At 37.0% G+C, this 18,018-nt stretch overlaps 1 protein-coding gene across 2 annotated transcripts in view; it reads left to right on the forward strand.

The window, feature by feature from the left end:
• USP53 (ubiquitin specific peptidase 53) overlaps positions 1 to 18,018 on the forward strand; it is a 77,520-nt gene that overhangs the window by 38,741 nt on the left and 20,761 nt on the right. For both annotated transcript variants that reach the window (XM_023220044.2, XM_031935324.1), the window contains 6 exons: positions 5,666 to 5,779; positions 5,861 to 5,943; positions 9,262 to 9,367; positions 9,958 to 10,104; positions 11,214 to 11,363; positions 16,425 to 16,587. In XM_023220044.2, the coding sequence (XP_023075812.1) occupies positions 5,666 to 5,779; positions 5,861 to 5,943; positions 9,262 to 9,367; positions 9,958 to 10,104; positions 11,214 to 11,363; positions 16,425 to 16,587 (763 nt within the window). The remainder of the gene's footprint in view (positions 1 to 5,665; positions 5,780 to 5,860; positions 5,944 to 9,261; positions 9,368 to 9,957; positions 10,105 to 11,213; positions 11,364 to 16,424; positions 16,588 to 18,018) is intronic.

Genomic DNA, 18,018 nt, shown 5'->3' on the forward strand with positions numbered 1-18,018 from the left:
AAATACCCCTTATTGATCTATATTGTAAATCAACATTTATATGAAATTCATGGCAGATTACATTGCCTTCATTATGGTGTTAGTGTAAATATAGAGCCTTTGTTTTGCTGTTACTTATACAGACTACCTAGGCGATTCAAGTAGGATTTTTTTGATCATATTTTAAATTCTGGGTTACATGTGCAGAGCGTGCAGTTTTGTTACATAGGTATACACGTGCTGTGATGGTTTGCTGCACCCATCAACCTGTCACCTACATTAGGTATTTCTCCTAATGTTATCCCTCCCCAGCCCCCCACCCCTGACAGGCCCCATTGTGTGATGTTCCCCTCCCTGTGTCCATGTGTTCTCATTGTTCAACTCCCACCTCCAAGTGAGAACATGTGGTGTTTGGTTTTCTGATCTTGTGATAGTTTGCTGAGAATGATGGTTTCCAGCTTCATCCGTGTCACTGCAAAGGACATGAACTCATCCTTTTTTTGTGGCTGCAAAGTATTCCATGGTGTATATGTGCCACATTTTCTTAATCCAGTCTTATCATTGATGAACATTTGGGTTGGTTCCAAGTCTTTGCTATTGTGAATAGTGCCACAATAAACATAACCTGTGTATGTGTCTTTATCCTAGAATGATTTATAATCCTTTGGGTATATGCCCAGTAATGGGGTTGCTGGGTCAAATGGTATTTCCAGTTCTAGATCCTTGAGGAATCTCCATACTGTCTTCCACAATGATTAAACTATTACACTCCCCCAAACAGTGTAAAAGTGTTCCTATTTTTCGACAACCTCTCCAGCATCTGTTGTTTCCTGACTTTTTAATGATCATCATTCTAATTGGTATGAGATGGTATCTCATTGTGGTTTTGATTTGTATTTCTCTAATAACCCGTGATGATGAGCATTTTTTCATATGTCTGTTGGCTGCATAAATCTTCTTTTGAGAAGTGTCTGTTCATATCCTTTGGCCATTTTTTTTGAGACAGAGTTTCACTCTGTCACCCAGCCTGGAGTGCAATGGCACGATCTTGGCTCACTACAAGCTCCACCTCCCGGGTTCACGCCATTCTCCTGCCTCAGCCTCCCAAGTAGCTGGGACTACAGGTGCCCACCACCACGCCTGGCTAATTTTTTGTATTTTAGTAGAGATGGGGTTTCACTGTGTTAGCCAGGACGGTCTCGATCTCCTGACCTCGTGGTTCACCTGCCTTGGCCTCCCAAAGTGCTGGGATTACAGGCGTGAGCCACCGCGCCCGGCTGGGTTGGTTGCTTTTTTTGTGTAAATTTGTTTAAGTTCTTTGTAGATTCAGGATATTAGCCCTTTGTCAGATGGATAGATTGCAAAAATTTTCTCCCTTTCTGTAAGTTGCCTGCTCACTGTAATGATGGTTTCTTTTGCTGTGTAGAAGCTCTTTGGTTTAAATAGATCCTATTTGTCAATTTTGGCTTTTGTTGCCACTGCTTTTGATGTTTTAGACATGAAGTCTTTGCACATGCCTGTGTCCTGAATGGTATTGCCTAGGTTTTCTTCAGGATTTTTATGGTCCTAGGTCTTACGTTTAAGTCTTTGATCCATTGAGTTGATTTTTGTATAAGGTGTAAGGAAGGGGTCCAGTGTCAGTTTTCTGCATATGGCTAGCCAGTTTTCCCAACACAATTTATTAAGTAGGGAATCTTTTCCCCATTGCTTGTGTATGTCAGGTTTGTCAAAGATCAGATGGTGGTAGATGTGTGGTGTTATTTCTGAGACCTCCATTCTGTTCTACTGGTCTATATATATGTTTGGTACCAGTACCATGCTGTTTTGTTTACCGTTGCCTTGTAGTAAAGTTTGAAGTCAGGTAGTGTGATGCCTCCAGCTTTGTTCTTCTTACCCAGGATTGTCTTGGCTATGCGAGCTCTTTTTTGGTTCCATATAAACTTTAAAAAAATAGTTTTTTCCAATTCTGTGAAGTGGTAGCTTGATGGGGATAGCATTGAATCTGTAAATTACTTTTGGCAGTATGATCATTTTCACGATGTTGATTCTTCCTATCCATGAGCATGGAATGTTCTTCCATTTGTTTGTGTCCTCTTTTATTTCATTGAGCAGTGGCTTGTAGTTCTCCTTGAAGAGGTCCTTCACATCCCTTGTAAGTTGGATTCCTAGGTATTTTATTCTCTTTGTAGCAATTGTGAATGGGAGTTCACTCATGATTTGGCTCTCTGTCTGTTATTGGTGTAAAGGAATGCTCGTGATTTTTGCACATTGATTTTGTATCCTGAGACTTTGCTAAAGTTGCTTATCAGCTTAAGGAGATTTGGGGCTGAGACAGTGGGGTTTTCTAAATATATAGTCATGTCATCTGCAAACAGACAATTTGACTTCCTGTCTTCCTATCTGAATACTCTTTATTGCTTTCTTTTGCCTGATTGCCCTGGCCAGAACTTCCAATACTATGTTGAGTAGGAGTGGTGAGAGAGGGCATCCTTGTCTTGTGCCGGTTTTCAAAGGGAATGCTTCCAGTTTTTGCCCATTCAGTATGATATTGGCTGTGGGTTTGTCATAAATCGCTCTTATTATGTTGAGATACGTTCCATTGATACCTAGTTTATTCAGAGATTTTAGCATGAAAGACAGCTGAATTTTGTTGAAGGCCTTTTCTGTATCTATTGAAATAATCATGTGGTTTTTGTCATTGGTTCTGTTTATGTGATGGATTATGTTTATTGATTTGCGTATGTTGAAACAGCCTTGCATCCCAGGGACGAAGACAGTGGGGTGTTAAAGTCTCCCATTATTATTGTGTGTGAGTCTAAGTGTCTTTGTAGGTCTCTAAGTACTTGCTTTATGAATCTGGGTGCTCCTGTATTGGGTGCATGTATATTTAGGATAGTTAGCTCTTATTATTGAATTGATCCCTTTACCATTATGTAATGGCCTTCTTTGTCTCTTTTGATCTTTGTTGGTTTAAAGCCTGTTTTATCAGAGACCAAGATTGCAACCCCTGCTTTTTTTTTTTTTTTTTTTTTGCTTTCCATTTGCTTGGTAGATCTTCCTCCATCCCTTTATTTTGAGCCTATATGTGTCTCTGCACATGAGATGGGTCTTCTGAATACAGCACACTGATGGGTCTTGACTCTTTATCCAATTTGCCAGTCTATGTCTTTTAACTGGGGCATTTAGCCCATTTGCATTTAAGGTTAATATTGTTATGTGTGAATTTGATCCTGTCGTTACGATATTAGCTGGTTATTTTGCCCGTTAATTGATGCAGTTTTTTCATAGCATCGATGGGTTTTAAATTTGGCATGTTTTTGCAGTAGCTGGTGCCGGTCGTTCCTTTCCATGTTTAGTGCTTCCTTCAGGAGCTCTTGTAAGGCAGGCCTGGTGACAGATTCAGCATTTGCTTGTCTGTAAAGGATTTTATTTCTCCTTTACTTATGAAGCTTAGTTTGGCGGATATTCTGGGTTGAAAATTGTTTTCTTTAAAAATGTTGAATATTGGCCCCCACTCTTTTCTGACTTGTAGAGTTTCTGCAGAGAGATCCACCTTTAGTCCGATGGGCTTCTCTTTGTGGGTAACCAGACCTTTCTCTCTGGCTGCCTTTAACATTTTTTCCTTCATTTCAACCTTGGTGAATGTGATAATTATGTGTCTTTGGGTTGCTCTTCTCGATGAGTATCTTTGTGGTGTTCTCTGTATTTCCTGAATTTGAATGTTGGCCTGCCTTATTAGGTTGGGGAAGTTCTCCTGGACAATATCCTGAAGACTGTTTTCTAACTTGTTTCCATTCTCCCCATCACTTTCAGGTATACCAATCAAACATAGATTTGCTCTTTTCACATAGTCCCATATTTCTTGGAGGCTTTGTTAGGTTCTTTTCACTCTTTTTTCTCTAATCTTGTCTTCTGACTTTATTTCATTAATTTGATCTTCAGTCACTGATAGCCTTTCTTCTGTTTGATTGAATCGGCTACTGAAGTTTGTGTATGCTTCACGAAGTTCTCTTACTGTGTTTTTAAGCTCCATCAGGTCATATAAGCTCTTCTCTTCATGGGTTATTCTAGTTAGCCATTCGTCTAACCTTTTTTCAAGGTTTTTAGCTTTCTTGCACTGGGTTAGAACATGCTCCTTTAGCTCGGAGAAGTTTGTTATTACTGACCTTCTGAAGCCCACTTCTGTCTACTCTTCAAACTCATTCTCCAGCCAGTTTTGTTACCTTGCAGGTGAGGGGTTATATTCCTTGGAGGAGAAGACACCTTCTGGTTTTTGGAATATTCAGCCTTTCTACTCTGGTTTCTCCCCATCTTTGTGGTTTTATCTACCTTTGGTCTTTGATGTTGGTGACTTATGCATGGTGTTTTGGTGTAGATGTCATTTTTGTTGATGTTGATGCTATTCCTTTCTGTTTGTTTTCGTTCTAACAGACAGGCCCCTCAGCTGCGGTCTGTTGGGGTTTGCTGGAGGTCCACTCCAGACCCTGTTTGCTTGGTTATCACTAGCGAAGGCTGCACAACAGCAAATATTGCTGCCTGATTCTTTCTCTAGAAGCTTTGTCCCGAGGAACACCCACCTGTATGAGGTGTCTGTCGGCCCCTAGTGGGAGGTGTCTTCCAGTCAGGCTACACGGGGGTCAGTCTGTTCATTATTGGAACTCCAACGCCATGCTGGGAGAATCACTCCTCTCTTGAGAGCTGTCAGATGGGGACATTTAGGTCTGAAGAAGCTGTCTGCTGTCTTCTTCAGATATGCCCTGCCCCCAGAGGTGGAATCCAGGGAGGCAGTAGGCCATGGTGAGCTGCGGTGGCCCCCACCCAGTTCAGGCGTACCTGTGGCTTTGTTTACACTATGAGCAGAGAACCACCTACTCAGGCCCCAGCAATAGCAGACACCCCTCCCCCCACCAAGCTCCTGCATCCCAGGTTGATCTCAGACTGCTGCACTAGCAGTGAGCAAGGTTCTGTTGGTGTCGGACCAGGGACCAGCTGAGCCAGGCACTGGAGGGGAACTCCTGGTTTGCTGGTTGCTAAGACCATGGGAAAAGCTCAGTATTTTGGCAGGAGTGTACTGCTCCTCCAGGTACATTGACTCATGGCTTCCCTTGGCTAGAACACGGAAATCCCCTGACCTCTTGCGCTTCCCGGGTGAGGTGATGTCCTGCCCTGCTTTGGCTCGCCCTCCGTGGGTTGCACTCACTGCCCAACCAGTCCCAATGAGATGAACCAGGTACCTCAGTTGGAAATGTAGAAATTACCTGTCTTCTGTGTCGATCTCGCTGGGAGCTGTAGACTGGAGCTCTTCCTATTCAGCCATCCAGGATTTTTTTTAAGCTATCTGTTTTTCCTTCATTTGAGAATGTCAGGAACACAGGAAACTGTTTTCTAATATTACATTTTAGGTGTCAGTCACCAGGGGTTTTTAGGAGGATTAAAAATAACTATTAAAGATCATATTATATTATAATGTTGCTTTCATTAAGCAACATTTTCTTTTAGCTAGTGCTATAAAAGGTGAATAATTGAACATTCGATCAAAGTGTTCATTAGAGAGGAAAGCTGAAAAGCTAACAATATGTATGACACTCTTAAATTTACACTTTGGGAAATCTCCAGGTAAAGAGTTACATTTTGCTATGTTCCCTACAAGATCAATACTCATTTATCTATTTTATTTTTAAATTAGGAGAATATTTTGGAGAGGATTCATTTTCACATAGTGCCAAGCAGAGATGCAGACATGTGTACCTCTAAATCTTGTATCACTCACCAGAAGTTTGCTATGACTCTGTATGAACAGGTGAGATGGCTTGATTATTATTTAGATATTATAGTTCTGTTTTATGATTGATAGATTAAGCATATGTTTTTGCCTATGTAGTGTGTGTGTCGTAGCTGTGGAGCATCATCAGATCCTCTACCTTTTACAGAATTTGTGCGGTACATTTCTACAACAGCCTTATGGTAAGAACCTATTAAAGCATAATTATCAAAAACATTAATACCATATTTAAGCACATTGAACACTTATTTTATAAAATCGTAGCATATATGAGTTTCCCCTCTCTGTCTGAGGCTACTAGATATGCTGCTGTGAGAAGTATTAAGTGATGTCTATCAAAGTTGGATGTTTGTAATTTAGCCTAATATGTGTGTTACTTAGTGAAGTGTACATAGTACTAGTTAAATTTTATGTCTATTTAATTTATAACAAATTTTAGAACTGTGAAGGGGAGCATAAAATGATAAACTGAATGTTAAATGGAACTATACATGGTTGCTTCATTTATGAGATGTTCTGTTTGTAATGGCCATATTTTCAGTCAGCTCTGCTATGTCGCTTTCTGGTGATAAAAGCTAGGGTAAACAGAGAAGAAACAAAAATGTGAGCGTAATTCTCAGTTAGGTTATTGCATTTGAGGCCTCAACATTCACTTTAAATAAAAAATTTGCCATGCTTGCCTGCTCACCTGCCCACTCACTCTCTCCCTTTCTGTCCATGAAAGATTAGCTAGTTAAGGATCTAAAAGTTAACCCTAGACCTTACATAATGTTCTTTGACTATTTTCCAACAGGTATTTGAAAGTATACATATTTGGCATGTGGCCAGGTGCAGTGGCTAACACCTGTAATCCCAGAACATTGGGAGGCTAAGGCTGGTGGATCACCTGAGGTCAGGAGTTCAAGACCAGCCTGGCCAAGATGGTGAAACCCCATCTCTACTAAAAATAAAAAATTAGCTGGGTGTGGTCTCGGGCGCCTGTAATCCTAGCTCCTTGGGAGGCTGAGGCAGATAACTGCTTGATCCCAGGAGGTGGAGGTTGCAATGAGCTGAGTTCATGCCACTGCACTCCAGCCTGGGTGACAGAGTGAGATTACATCTCACCAAAAAAAAAAAAGAAAAAAAAATTTGGCATGTGGTAAACGTTGAGTAAGATCATAAACATTTGCATACATTTTAATACAAAAGACATAATATGGATCAGTAATTATCAGTCAGAATTTGTTAGTGCAACAGTTGATAAATGTTGCCAATATTTGTGTCAGTGTGCAAAGTGAATATCATGTTCATCCATTTCATATGATTTATCTTCCTGGCTTTATTGGGTGTAAAACCTTATTTCATAAAGATTATTGAATAATAACAATTTTGTTATTTGGATGTGTTTACTATCTTTCTTACGTTTACAGACAAGTAAAAAACACTGATTTAGAGAAACATTCCTAAACTTCAGTCAAATTGTAGTCGGTTGTCAGTCATTTTTTAAAATTTCTATGAAAAGTAGGATGGTGTTCGAACAAAGATAGACAATAAGTTAAAAACGAAAATTTTAATTCTAGTTTAAAACTCTTGAATGAAATGACAGTGTTCTCAGGCAGAATGTTAGATAATAAGAATTAGAGCCCATCATTCTCTGCTTGGTAAACACTGCAAGTTGCAGGAATGTGCGCTTTGAATTCTAACTATAATACCCTTATTTGTGTTGGTAATCAGTGTTGAATACCAGTTACTGAATGCTTACCATGTTCCAGGCTTTATGTAGGTTGTCACTTTTAATGTTAATGAAAATTCTATTTTGTTGATGAAGAAATAGGTTTAATGAGGTTAATCTAGTAAGTAGATGAATTAAGATTGAAACCCAGATCTGCCTGACTTCAACATTTTTCTGGATGTTGTCTAATGCTGTCAGTTTTGTAAGAGCAGTATATGCAGTTTGAATGAGCTTATCAGATTTAGGGCCTTCTAGTGTACTCATGAAGTGTTTTGGATGGGTACGTTTAGTTGTTACCAAATACTTGGAGATTATTTAAACTGTTGAACTGTAAAATATATCCAGCTCTAGAATAGTTATATTATTGTTAAGTACAACCAGAACATCTAGAATGGAAACTAGTTAGTGTTTCAGCTTACATGACATTCCTTTTTGGAAATATTTAGATAGTTTTAGTATTAGCCTGTTCTCATGCTGCTAATAAAGACATACTCAAGACTGGGTAATTTATAAAGCAAAGAGGTTTAATTGACTCATAGTTCCATGTGGCTGAGTAGGCCTCACAATCATGGCAGAAGGAAAGGAGGAGCAAAGTCACATCTTACATGGTGGCAGGCAAGAGGAAAGAATGAGAGCCAAGCGAAAGGGGTTTCCCCTTACGAAACCATCAGCTCTTGTGAGACTTATTCACCACCACCAGAACAGTATGGGGGAAACTGCCCCCATGATTCAGTTGTTTCCAGCTGAGTCCCTCCCACAACATGAAGGAATTTTGGGAGCTATAATTCAAGATGAGATTTGGGTGGGGACACAGCCAAACCATATTAGTTACTTAATACCCTGATACATAAAAATATGTCTTTTAAGGAGGTTGAATAAAAAGTATCACAGTTAACCTGTAGTGCATTAAAGGGCCTGCCTGGGCTCTAATAAAATGATTAGTATCCTTGCTGGGCACAGTGACTTACTCCTGTAATCCCAACACTTTGGGAGTCTGAGGCGGGTGGATCACCTGAGGTCAGGAGTTCAAGACCAGCCTGGGAAACATGGTAAAACCCCGTCTCTACTAGAAATACAAAAATTAGCCAGGTGTGGTGGCACGTGCCTATAATCCCAGCTCCTCGAGTGGCTGAGGCATAAGAATCGCTTGAACCTGGGAGGTGGAGGTTGAAGTGAGCCAAGATTGCGCTATTGCACTCCAGCCTGGGTGATAGAGCAAGACTCCATCACACACACACACACACACACACACACACACACACACACACAAAACCAGGAGTAATATTCATAATAAGAACAAAAGGCGTAAGTCTGGCTTTAACAACTCTGGTTGTGACTTCTGCATTTAATCAGCAAAGGACCTTCTAGCCGAAATTGATAACTTTGCTTCTAGGAACTTTGGGCCAGAGAGGGAGCCTTTCTTACAGTTTGTTGTTCTTGTTAGGGTAGGGTTTAAACTTAAGTTTCTACTCATTAAGTAATAATACAAATGAAACATTTGCCTTAAAACTATCTCCAGACAGAGGATCTTAGCTTCATTCGTCTAGTTCCAAACATATAATTTTATGTTATTTTGTTCTCTTTATTTGAGCTAATTTTTTCATCATATACTTGGCAAATTTAATAATTTTTCATTTTATGGAAATGTATTTTATGGTTCATTTTTCAGTTATGGTTATGTTTTAGACAGAAAAAGTGATGCACATCTAAACTGACAATATTTTTCATGTGCAATTTATTAAAATTTTAAGCTCATAGGCCCAATTTGGGATTGCTTCTTTTTTTGTAGCAATGAAGTTGAAAGAATGTTGGAAAGGCATGAACGCTTTAAACCTGAAATGTTTGCAGAATTGCTACAAGCAGCAAACACAACAGATGACTATAGGAAATGTCCTGTAAGTATAGTTTGGAGAATGTTAGTATGGTTCTTGTTCTGTAAATTTGAAAATAGGCATTCAGATATTATCATGTAAATATTGATTCTATATATAGAATTAGCTTTAAGAATTTTAAAAAAATATTATTTTCGATTATACCATGTGTACCATTTATCTTAGTATAATTTCTTTAAAAACTCCTAAGTTTGTGAAGGTTTGAAGGTAGCATATGTTGATTAAATTTTTTCAAAGTCCTGAAATTTATCATTTGGTTAAAGAGAAAGTTTCTTTTCAGTAAACTTAAATGATACTCTTTTCTCATCTAATATATTTGTATACTGACTTCAGTGGTTTTATTTCTGCTTTTTTTTTAGGTTGAATTCTTTAACAGATTTACAAAAGTATCAAAGAATACTTTTATTTAAAATAGACTTCTTGTTTAATCAATAATTAAGACAAATCGCTTGTTAGAAGTCATTTTTTAGTATACTGAATAAATTGCAAATATATGTTAAAAATGTCATTATATAATACAAACTGTGTAAGGTTTTGCCTATGGTTTATCTGTTTTCATAATTTTAGAACTTTTCTTTTGTGTTTTTCTGTAGAGTAACTGTGGCCAAAAAATAAAAATTCGCCGTGTTTTAATGAATTGCCCAGAGATTGTTACAATTGGTTTAGTCTGGGACTCTGAGCATTCTGACTTGACCGAAGATATTGTTCGGAATCTAGCAACACATCTTTATCTTCCTGGGGTATCTTATCTATTTTCATTCCCTTCCCTTTTATTTTCAAATTCGTCTACAACATCTTGATATATATTATGATACACTTATTTTGATTTCAGAACTAAATTTTTTTTTTCTGAACAAAATAATACTATTTCGATGTTTTATCTGATAAAGTCAAGTTTAATCAAACCAGGCTAACTGGAATGCCTTTACTACATAGACTAGCAATGGCTTTTAATTACAAACTAAACTGTCTCATGACTTTTGCTTCTTTCACTCTAAAATGATGATTGATGATTTTTTATCTATAGTCATGATTGTAAATATAAATATTGTTAACTTAGAAAGGTTTAAGATTTAAAAATCATCTAAAGTACTGATCTCTTTTTTTTCCCCCCAGCAGAGTCTTGCTCTGTCGCCCAGGCTGCAGTGCAGTGGCGAATCTTGGCTCACTACAATCTCTGCCTCCCAGGCTCAAGCAATTTTCATGCTTCAGCCTCCCTAGTAGCTAGGATTACAGGCATGTGCCACCATACCCAGCTAATTTTTTGTATTTTTAGTAGAGATGGGGTTTTACCATGTTTGCCAGGTGTTCTCGAACTCTTGGCCTCAAGTTGGTCCACCTGCCTTGGCTTCCCAAAGGGCTGGGATTACAGGCATGAGCCAGCATACCTGGCCATAATCTCTTGATATGCTTGTTACTTTCATAGTATATTTTGAGTTGGTTGATGTTACAATTAAAGTTTTAGAGATAATTACCTTTTAGATTATATGTTTAATGAACATTCAAATACGTGATTCAGTCAAGAATTACCAGAAATGTGGAATTTATCTCATATTTTGAATTTCTTTATGAAAAGTGTCAGTCATGTGTCATTAGAGATACTCTATTATTACTAATTTGTAGTGAATTCGTTTTTTTGGACTTAAAGTTTCTATGAATGAATTAAAAGTGGTAATTCTGTTAACAATGTGATGTCAGTGGTGCCTTCAAGTAATAATATCATAATATTGGATTGGGGCAGTATGCGTGAGAAATATTTCATTATGTGTCAAATACATGATTCATCTAATTATTCCTCATTTTGCAAAAGATACAGTGTTAAGTGTAAATTACTAATTTTTTTAAACAGCTTTTTTATAGAGTTACTGATGAAAATGCCAAAAATAGTGAACTTAACCTTGTTGGTATGATCTGCTACACCAGCCGACATTATTGTGCCTTTGCATTTCACACCAAAAGTTCCAAATGGGTATTTTTTGATGATGCAAATGTGAAAGAGGTAAGTGACACTTTTTTTAACTGAAATAATTACTGTGATTTTTACTTTTTGTTAATAAATGATATATTGATATTAATATTCAAAAGGATGATATAATTATTATGTAAAATAGTAATAAATGAACATAACAATGATAGCAACATTAAGTTCAAACTTTCTTTTGTTATTCTTGAAATTGGCTTATTTTGAAGCCAACTTTTAAAGCAGTCCATTTCCAGAATATTAATAGACTAATGAATATTAGTATACAAATATGTAACTATCAGTGATCTGTGTGTCAGTGATGATCCTTTTTGCCTGATGCATACTTGCTTTTTTTTTTTTTTTGTAGATGAGTCACAGTAGTTTTGTATAACTAGTGATGAAAATGTGCTTGCTTTTATTTTTATTATGACAATTTTTTTTCAAATTTTGTGTGTGGAATACAGAAATAGATATATCAGTTACATCTTTTGGTAATTACAGTTGACCCTTGAACAACATAGGAGTGCCAAGCCCCTGTGCAGTTGAAAACCCATGTACAACTTTTGACTTCCTCAAAACTTAACTGCCAGCAGCTTACTATTGACAGACAGCCTTACCAAAAACATAAACAGTCAATTAACACATATTCTGTATGTTATATGTATTATATACTGTACTCTCACAGTAAAGTAAGCTAGAAAAAAATCTTACCTAGAAAATTATAAGCAAAAGGAAATATATTTACCACTCACTAAGTGGAAATGGATCATCATAAATGTCTTCATCCTTGCTATCTTCACATTGAGGAGACTGAAGAGGAAGAAAAGGAAGATTGGTCTTGCTGTCTTGGGTGGTAGAGGCAGAAGAAAATTCACATATAAGTGAACCTGCACAGTTCAAACCTGTGTTGTTCAAGGGCCAAGTGTAATTTATTTACTCAAATAGTAATAATGCTGTCTAGTAAAGTAGTGAATAATAGTTCTTAATAAGGAGTATTGGAATCACATGAGGAGCTTTTTAAAAAACATACATTCCTGGACTCCTAAAATTTTGATTCAGTAGTGTAAAGGCAGGTATCTGAAATTTTAAGTTCTACAGGAAATTCAGACATAGTACAGTTGAAAACTATTGGTCTTGCCAAAGCTTACTGGCTTTGGCAATCTTTATTAAGTAGTAAACTCATTTAAAAATGCAAGTTCTTTGTTTGTTATAAGCAAATGATGTAGAATTCTATTTAGTTTCATTTTAATATACAATAAAAGGCCATTTATCAGCACTGTGATTAAGACAATACAAATTCAAATATTTGGTATTTAGTGGACTTCTAATTCTACCCATGAAGGATTAACTGCTATAGAAATAGGCATTTCACTGTTTAAAACTAGGACATAGGTGAAACAACTCTAAACATTGAACAACATGCAGTTGAACAGAGAAAAGGGAAACAAATGAGGTCAGCTCTATAATTACCCACTGCTTACTGCCTAGAGGTAGTTTCTGGGTTGCAGTGCAGGCAGTGGGAGCCCAAACAAAGCCCAGCAGTGTCACTGAGTTCTGCAGACTGAAACTGGAGTTCAGGGAGGCCTAGATGGCTAAAATTTGCAGGACAGAATACTAGAAAGAAAACTGCACAGGGAGAAAGTTCTGGAAATTGACAGAAGGGTTCCCTGGAATTTGTGGCTAAATTGTGATTTGTGCATGTGAGGGGTGAACCCACACAAGTTTGGGGTTAGTTGGGAGAGATGGGAAGCATCACTGGAAAACAAAAGGTAGGAGGCAGAGGTTGCAGTGAGCTGAGATCGTGCAACTGCACTTCAGCCTGGTGACAGAGTGAGACTCCGTCTCAAAAAGAAAAAAAGAAAAAAAGAAATAAAAGCTTAAAACAAGCCTTGAAAGTTCAAAGCTAATCCCACTTTTAAAATAACACAACAAAATTCAATACCCAAGACTATGAACTTCAGTGAAATTCAGTATGCCACTTCAAAGTAGCATTCAATAAAATATTACCAAATATTCAAAGAACCTGAAGAAAAATTAATAAAAACAGACCAGAAATGACTGAGATGGGAATATCAGGGAAGGATAGTAAAACTACTATTTATGTATAGGGATTTCTTAGATAACGTTTAATAAGCATGAACCATAAAGATAGTTGGTAAGTTAGACTTCATTGAAAGTTAAAATTGTTGTTCTTCAGTGAGATACTATTAGGAGAATAAAATGACAAACCATATACTGAGAGAAAATATTTGTGACGCATGAATCTAATAAAGACTGTATCCAGAATATTGAAATAACTCTTAAAACCCAATTAAAAAATCAGCAAAAAATGTTGACAGTTCACCAGTGAAGATATATGAATGGCCTTGAAATGATATTCAGTACATCATTAACCACAACGGAAATACAAATTTAATTCATAATGAGATTCTAGTACTCACCTGTTGTAATGACCAAAATTAAAAAGACTGACAATACAAATAGTTGGTGAGGATAAGAGCAGCTAGATCTCTCACACGAGGCTGATGGAACCACAAAATTGAACATTCACTTTCAAAACTGTCAGTTTCTTTAAACATATATTTACTATATAACCCAGCAAATCCACTCTTGTGAAAACGTTAACTCCACATAAAACGTGTACTTGAATGTTCAGGATAGTTTTCTTCATAATGCTCAAACTAGATATGACTCAGATGTCAACAATAGGTGAATGGATGAACAAATTGTGGTATAGCTATACACTGGAATACAATACTCAGCAAGAAGGACTGAACTATTGAACTGATACATGCAATAATGTGAACAAATCTCAGAAGCATTATGCTAAGTGAAAGAAGTGAGATATAAATGATTACATGCGATGATCCCATTTATATGAAATTCTAGAAGGAAAAACAAAGGTTTGGAGAGTAGATCACTAATTTCCAGGGACTGCAAAGTGGGGTACCAGGTAATATTTTGGGGTGAGGATTACACAATTGTATTGTCAAAGCTCACTGACTTGTACACTATAACTAGATAATTTTACTTCATATAGTACACCTCAATAAAGCTGTTAAAATTTTGGTATTTATATTTAAAATTAGCACTTTGCTTGAATTACTTAGTACTTTGATGTAGGAGTTTATTAAGTTTCATCTTGAGTCGATGTGTAAAAACATTTTGCAGTTTCTACTTTGCTTTTACATAGTTTAAATTATTCAAAATTTGGAGGAAGAACTGGGTATATTAATTACCCTGTGAAGGTTTTTATTTTATTTTCACATTGACTCTTAAGTCTGGCCAATGTGGTGAAACCCCGTCTCTACTAAAAATACCAGAATTAGCCAGGCGTGGTGGCACATGCCTGTAATCCCAGGAGGCAAAGTCATGAGAATCCCTTGAACCTGGGAGGAGGAAGTTGCAGTGAGCTGAGACGGTGCTACTGAACTCCAGCCTGGGTGACTGTGAGACCTTTTCTCAAAAAACACACATTACAAACAAAAAAATGGACTCCTCACGTCTCTTGGAATCCCCAGTGAGGAGGATAAATAGCTGAATATATGTAGTTCAAAACAGCTCATCAGAATTGTTTCTTAAAAGTCTCCTTCTCTGCAAAAATATTCTAGAATGCTTTGTAGTGTTTTTGTTTGGTTTTGTTTTGCTTTTAAATCAATTTTATAGAGGTATAGTGCACAAACATTAAAACACACCCATTTTAAGTGTACAATTGGAGTTTTGATAAATGTATTCACCTATGTAACCACCATAATCAGTACACAGAACATGTTCATCACAATAGGAAAAATTCTATCAGGCTTCTTTGTTGTCATACCCCCCACACCACCCCAGGATGAGGAAATTGCTGGTCTCATTATAGATTAGTTTTACTCATTCTACAATTTTATATAAATGGTCTCTTATAGTATGTACTGCTCTATGTCTGCTTCCCTTCCTTTAGCATAATGTCTTTAAGATTCATTCATGTTGTTTGGATTCACACTTTATTTTTATTGTGTGTTTCATGGCTGTACAACAATTTATCCATTTACCTATTGAAGTATGAATAATCTGTGAACATATTTTTTTCCATTGCTCTTAGATAATACCTAGAAGTGGGATTTCTGGGTTGTGTGGTAAGTGTCTGTTTAACTTTACAAGAAACTATCAAATTGATTTCCAAAGTGGTTATACCAGTTTACATTCTATGAGAGCAGTGTATGAGAGTTCCTGTTGTTCCACATTGTCAGCAGCACTTCGTATTGGTATTCTTTTTAATGTTAGCCCTTCTGGTGTATGTATAATATTATCTCACTGTGGTTTTCATTTGCATTTCCCTTGCGGTTGGTAATATTTTGAGCATCTTTTCTTGTGCTTGTTGACCATTCTTACATCTTTCTTTTGGTGAAATGTCCAGATTTTTTGCCAGTATTTCGCACTGGATTATCTTCTTCTTAATGCGTTGTAGGCATTCTTTATTCTGCATAGTAGTCCTTTATTAGCTGTATGTTGCTTATTTTTTTTTCAATTTCTTAATGGTGTCTTTCTAAGATCAAAAGTTATTAATTAATTTAGATTCAGTCCATTTTTAAAATATTTTTCTTCCGTGATTTGGTATGCTAAGAAATCTGCCCTTCCCCAAGTTTGCAAAGATTTTCTCTTTTGTTTTCTTCTGGTTAAGTTTTAGTTTTTGTGTGAGCTATTCTTAGTTAATTTTTTTTTGTTTGTTTTATATGAAGTCAGGTTAAAGTTATTTTTTCTCATGGTAAAAATTCTTTATCTCCAGTTGTAACACCATTTGTTGAGCTGACTCTTAATTAAATTTCTCCATTGAATTGCCTTGAAGTCTTTGTCAAATGTCAGTCAACCACATATTTGGAAAGCTTTTAAAAATTTATTTGCCCATCAAATTTGTAAATGATAATGTTTAAAAGATTTTTATTTAGACTAGTTACTAAATACAGTTAATTATATAATATGATATATACTTGAACTACTGGCAGCTGCATATCTAAATTTTTAAAAAATATAAAATAACTCAGAGTCTCTGTCTTTTCATATAACACATTGATTACAAGGTTTTGTTTTGTCTTTATTCTTTGTGTTTTTTTAAAGATTGGAACTAGATGGAAAGATGTTGTCTCCAAATGCATTCGATGCCACTTTCAGCCACTGCTTTTGTTTTACGCAAACCCAGATGGGACAGCAGTTTCTACTGACGATGCACTTAGGCAGGTTGTCAGCTGGTCACATTACAAATCTGTTGCAGAAAATATGGGTAATTCTTTCTTTTAAAAATTCTCCATGTTTTTCTATTATCACAGTCAACTAGGAATACTAATACTCTGAATATAAAAATGAATATCTGGGGGAACCCCATCCCCGATATTTAACATGGGTTCTTTTCTATTCCCTAAGCATCTTGGCTGGTTTGAGAAATAAAGGGAAAGAGTACAAGAGAGAGAAATTTTAAAGCTGGGTGTCCGGGGGAGACATCACATGTCGGCAGGTTCTGTGATGTTCCCTGAGTCATAAAACCAGCAAGTTTTTATTAGCGATTTTCAAAAGGGGAGGGAGTGTACGAATAGGGTGTGGGTCACAGAGATCACATGCACAAGGTAATAGAATATCACAAAGCAAGTGCAGGCAGGGTGAGATCACAGGACCACAGGATGGGGCGAAATTAAAATTGCTAATGAAGTTTCCACATGCATTGTCATTGATAACATCTTATCAGGAGACAGGGTTTGAGAGCAGACAACCTGTCTCACCAAAATTTATTAGGTGGGAATTTCCTCCTTCTAATAAGTGTTGGAGCGCTACAGGAGACTGGGGCTTATTTCATCCCTTCGACTTTGACCATAAAAGAGGGATGCCTCCAAGGGGGCCGTTCATAGACCTACCCTCAGGGCGCATTCTCTTTCTCAGGGATGTGCCTTGCTGAGAAAAAGAATCAAGCAATATTTCTCCTATTTGCTTTTTAAAGAAGAGAAATATGACTCTGTTCCGTCCGGCTCACTGGCAGTCAGAGTCCAAGGCCATCTCCCTTGTTCCCTGAACATTGCTGTTATCCTGTTCCTTTTTTGAAGGTGCCCAGATTTCATATTGTTCAAGCACACATACTCTACAAACAATTTGTGCAGTTAACACAATCATCACAGGGTCCTGAGGCGACATACATCCTCCTCAGCTTCCGAAGATGACCAGGATTAAGAGATTAAAGACGGGCATAGGAAATCACAAGGATATTGATTGGGGAAGTGATAAGTGTCCTTGAAGTCTTCACAATTTATGTTCAGAGTTTGTAGTAAAGACAGGTGTAAGAAATTATAAAAGTATTAATTTGCGGAACTAATAAATGTCCATGAAATCTTCACAATTTATGTTCTTCTGCCATGGCTTCAGCCGGGTCCTCTGTTCAGGCTCCCTGACTTCTCGCAACAAATATTGAGGATAATTTCAAATTTGACTTTGAGTAGAGTTGAGGCAATTTTAGTAATTTTTTTAGTATTTTGGAATGAACCTTTTCTCATCAGTGGCCTCAGAAACACCTTCAGGAGTTACCCACTATTATGGTCACACAATCACAGAAGAGGCTTCACTAGTAGCTCTTTTGAGAAGTACGTTTTAAGATGTAGTAAACTGGAAAAGTCCAAAACAGGTCCTTTTTGAATGCATTATAAAGCATTTCAAAATTCTTAAATGATGT

Source organism: Piliocolobus tephrosceles, chromosome 3 (genome assembly GCF_002776525.5).
Source record: "Piliocolobus tephrosceles isolate RC106 chromosome 3, ASM277652v3, whole genome shotgun sequence".
NCBI lineage: Eukaryota > Metazoa > Chordata > Mammalia > Primates > Cercopithecidae > Piliocolobus > Piliocolobus tephrosceles.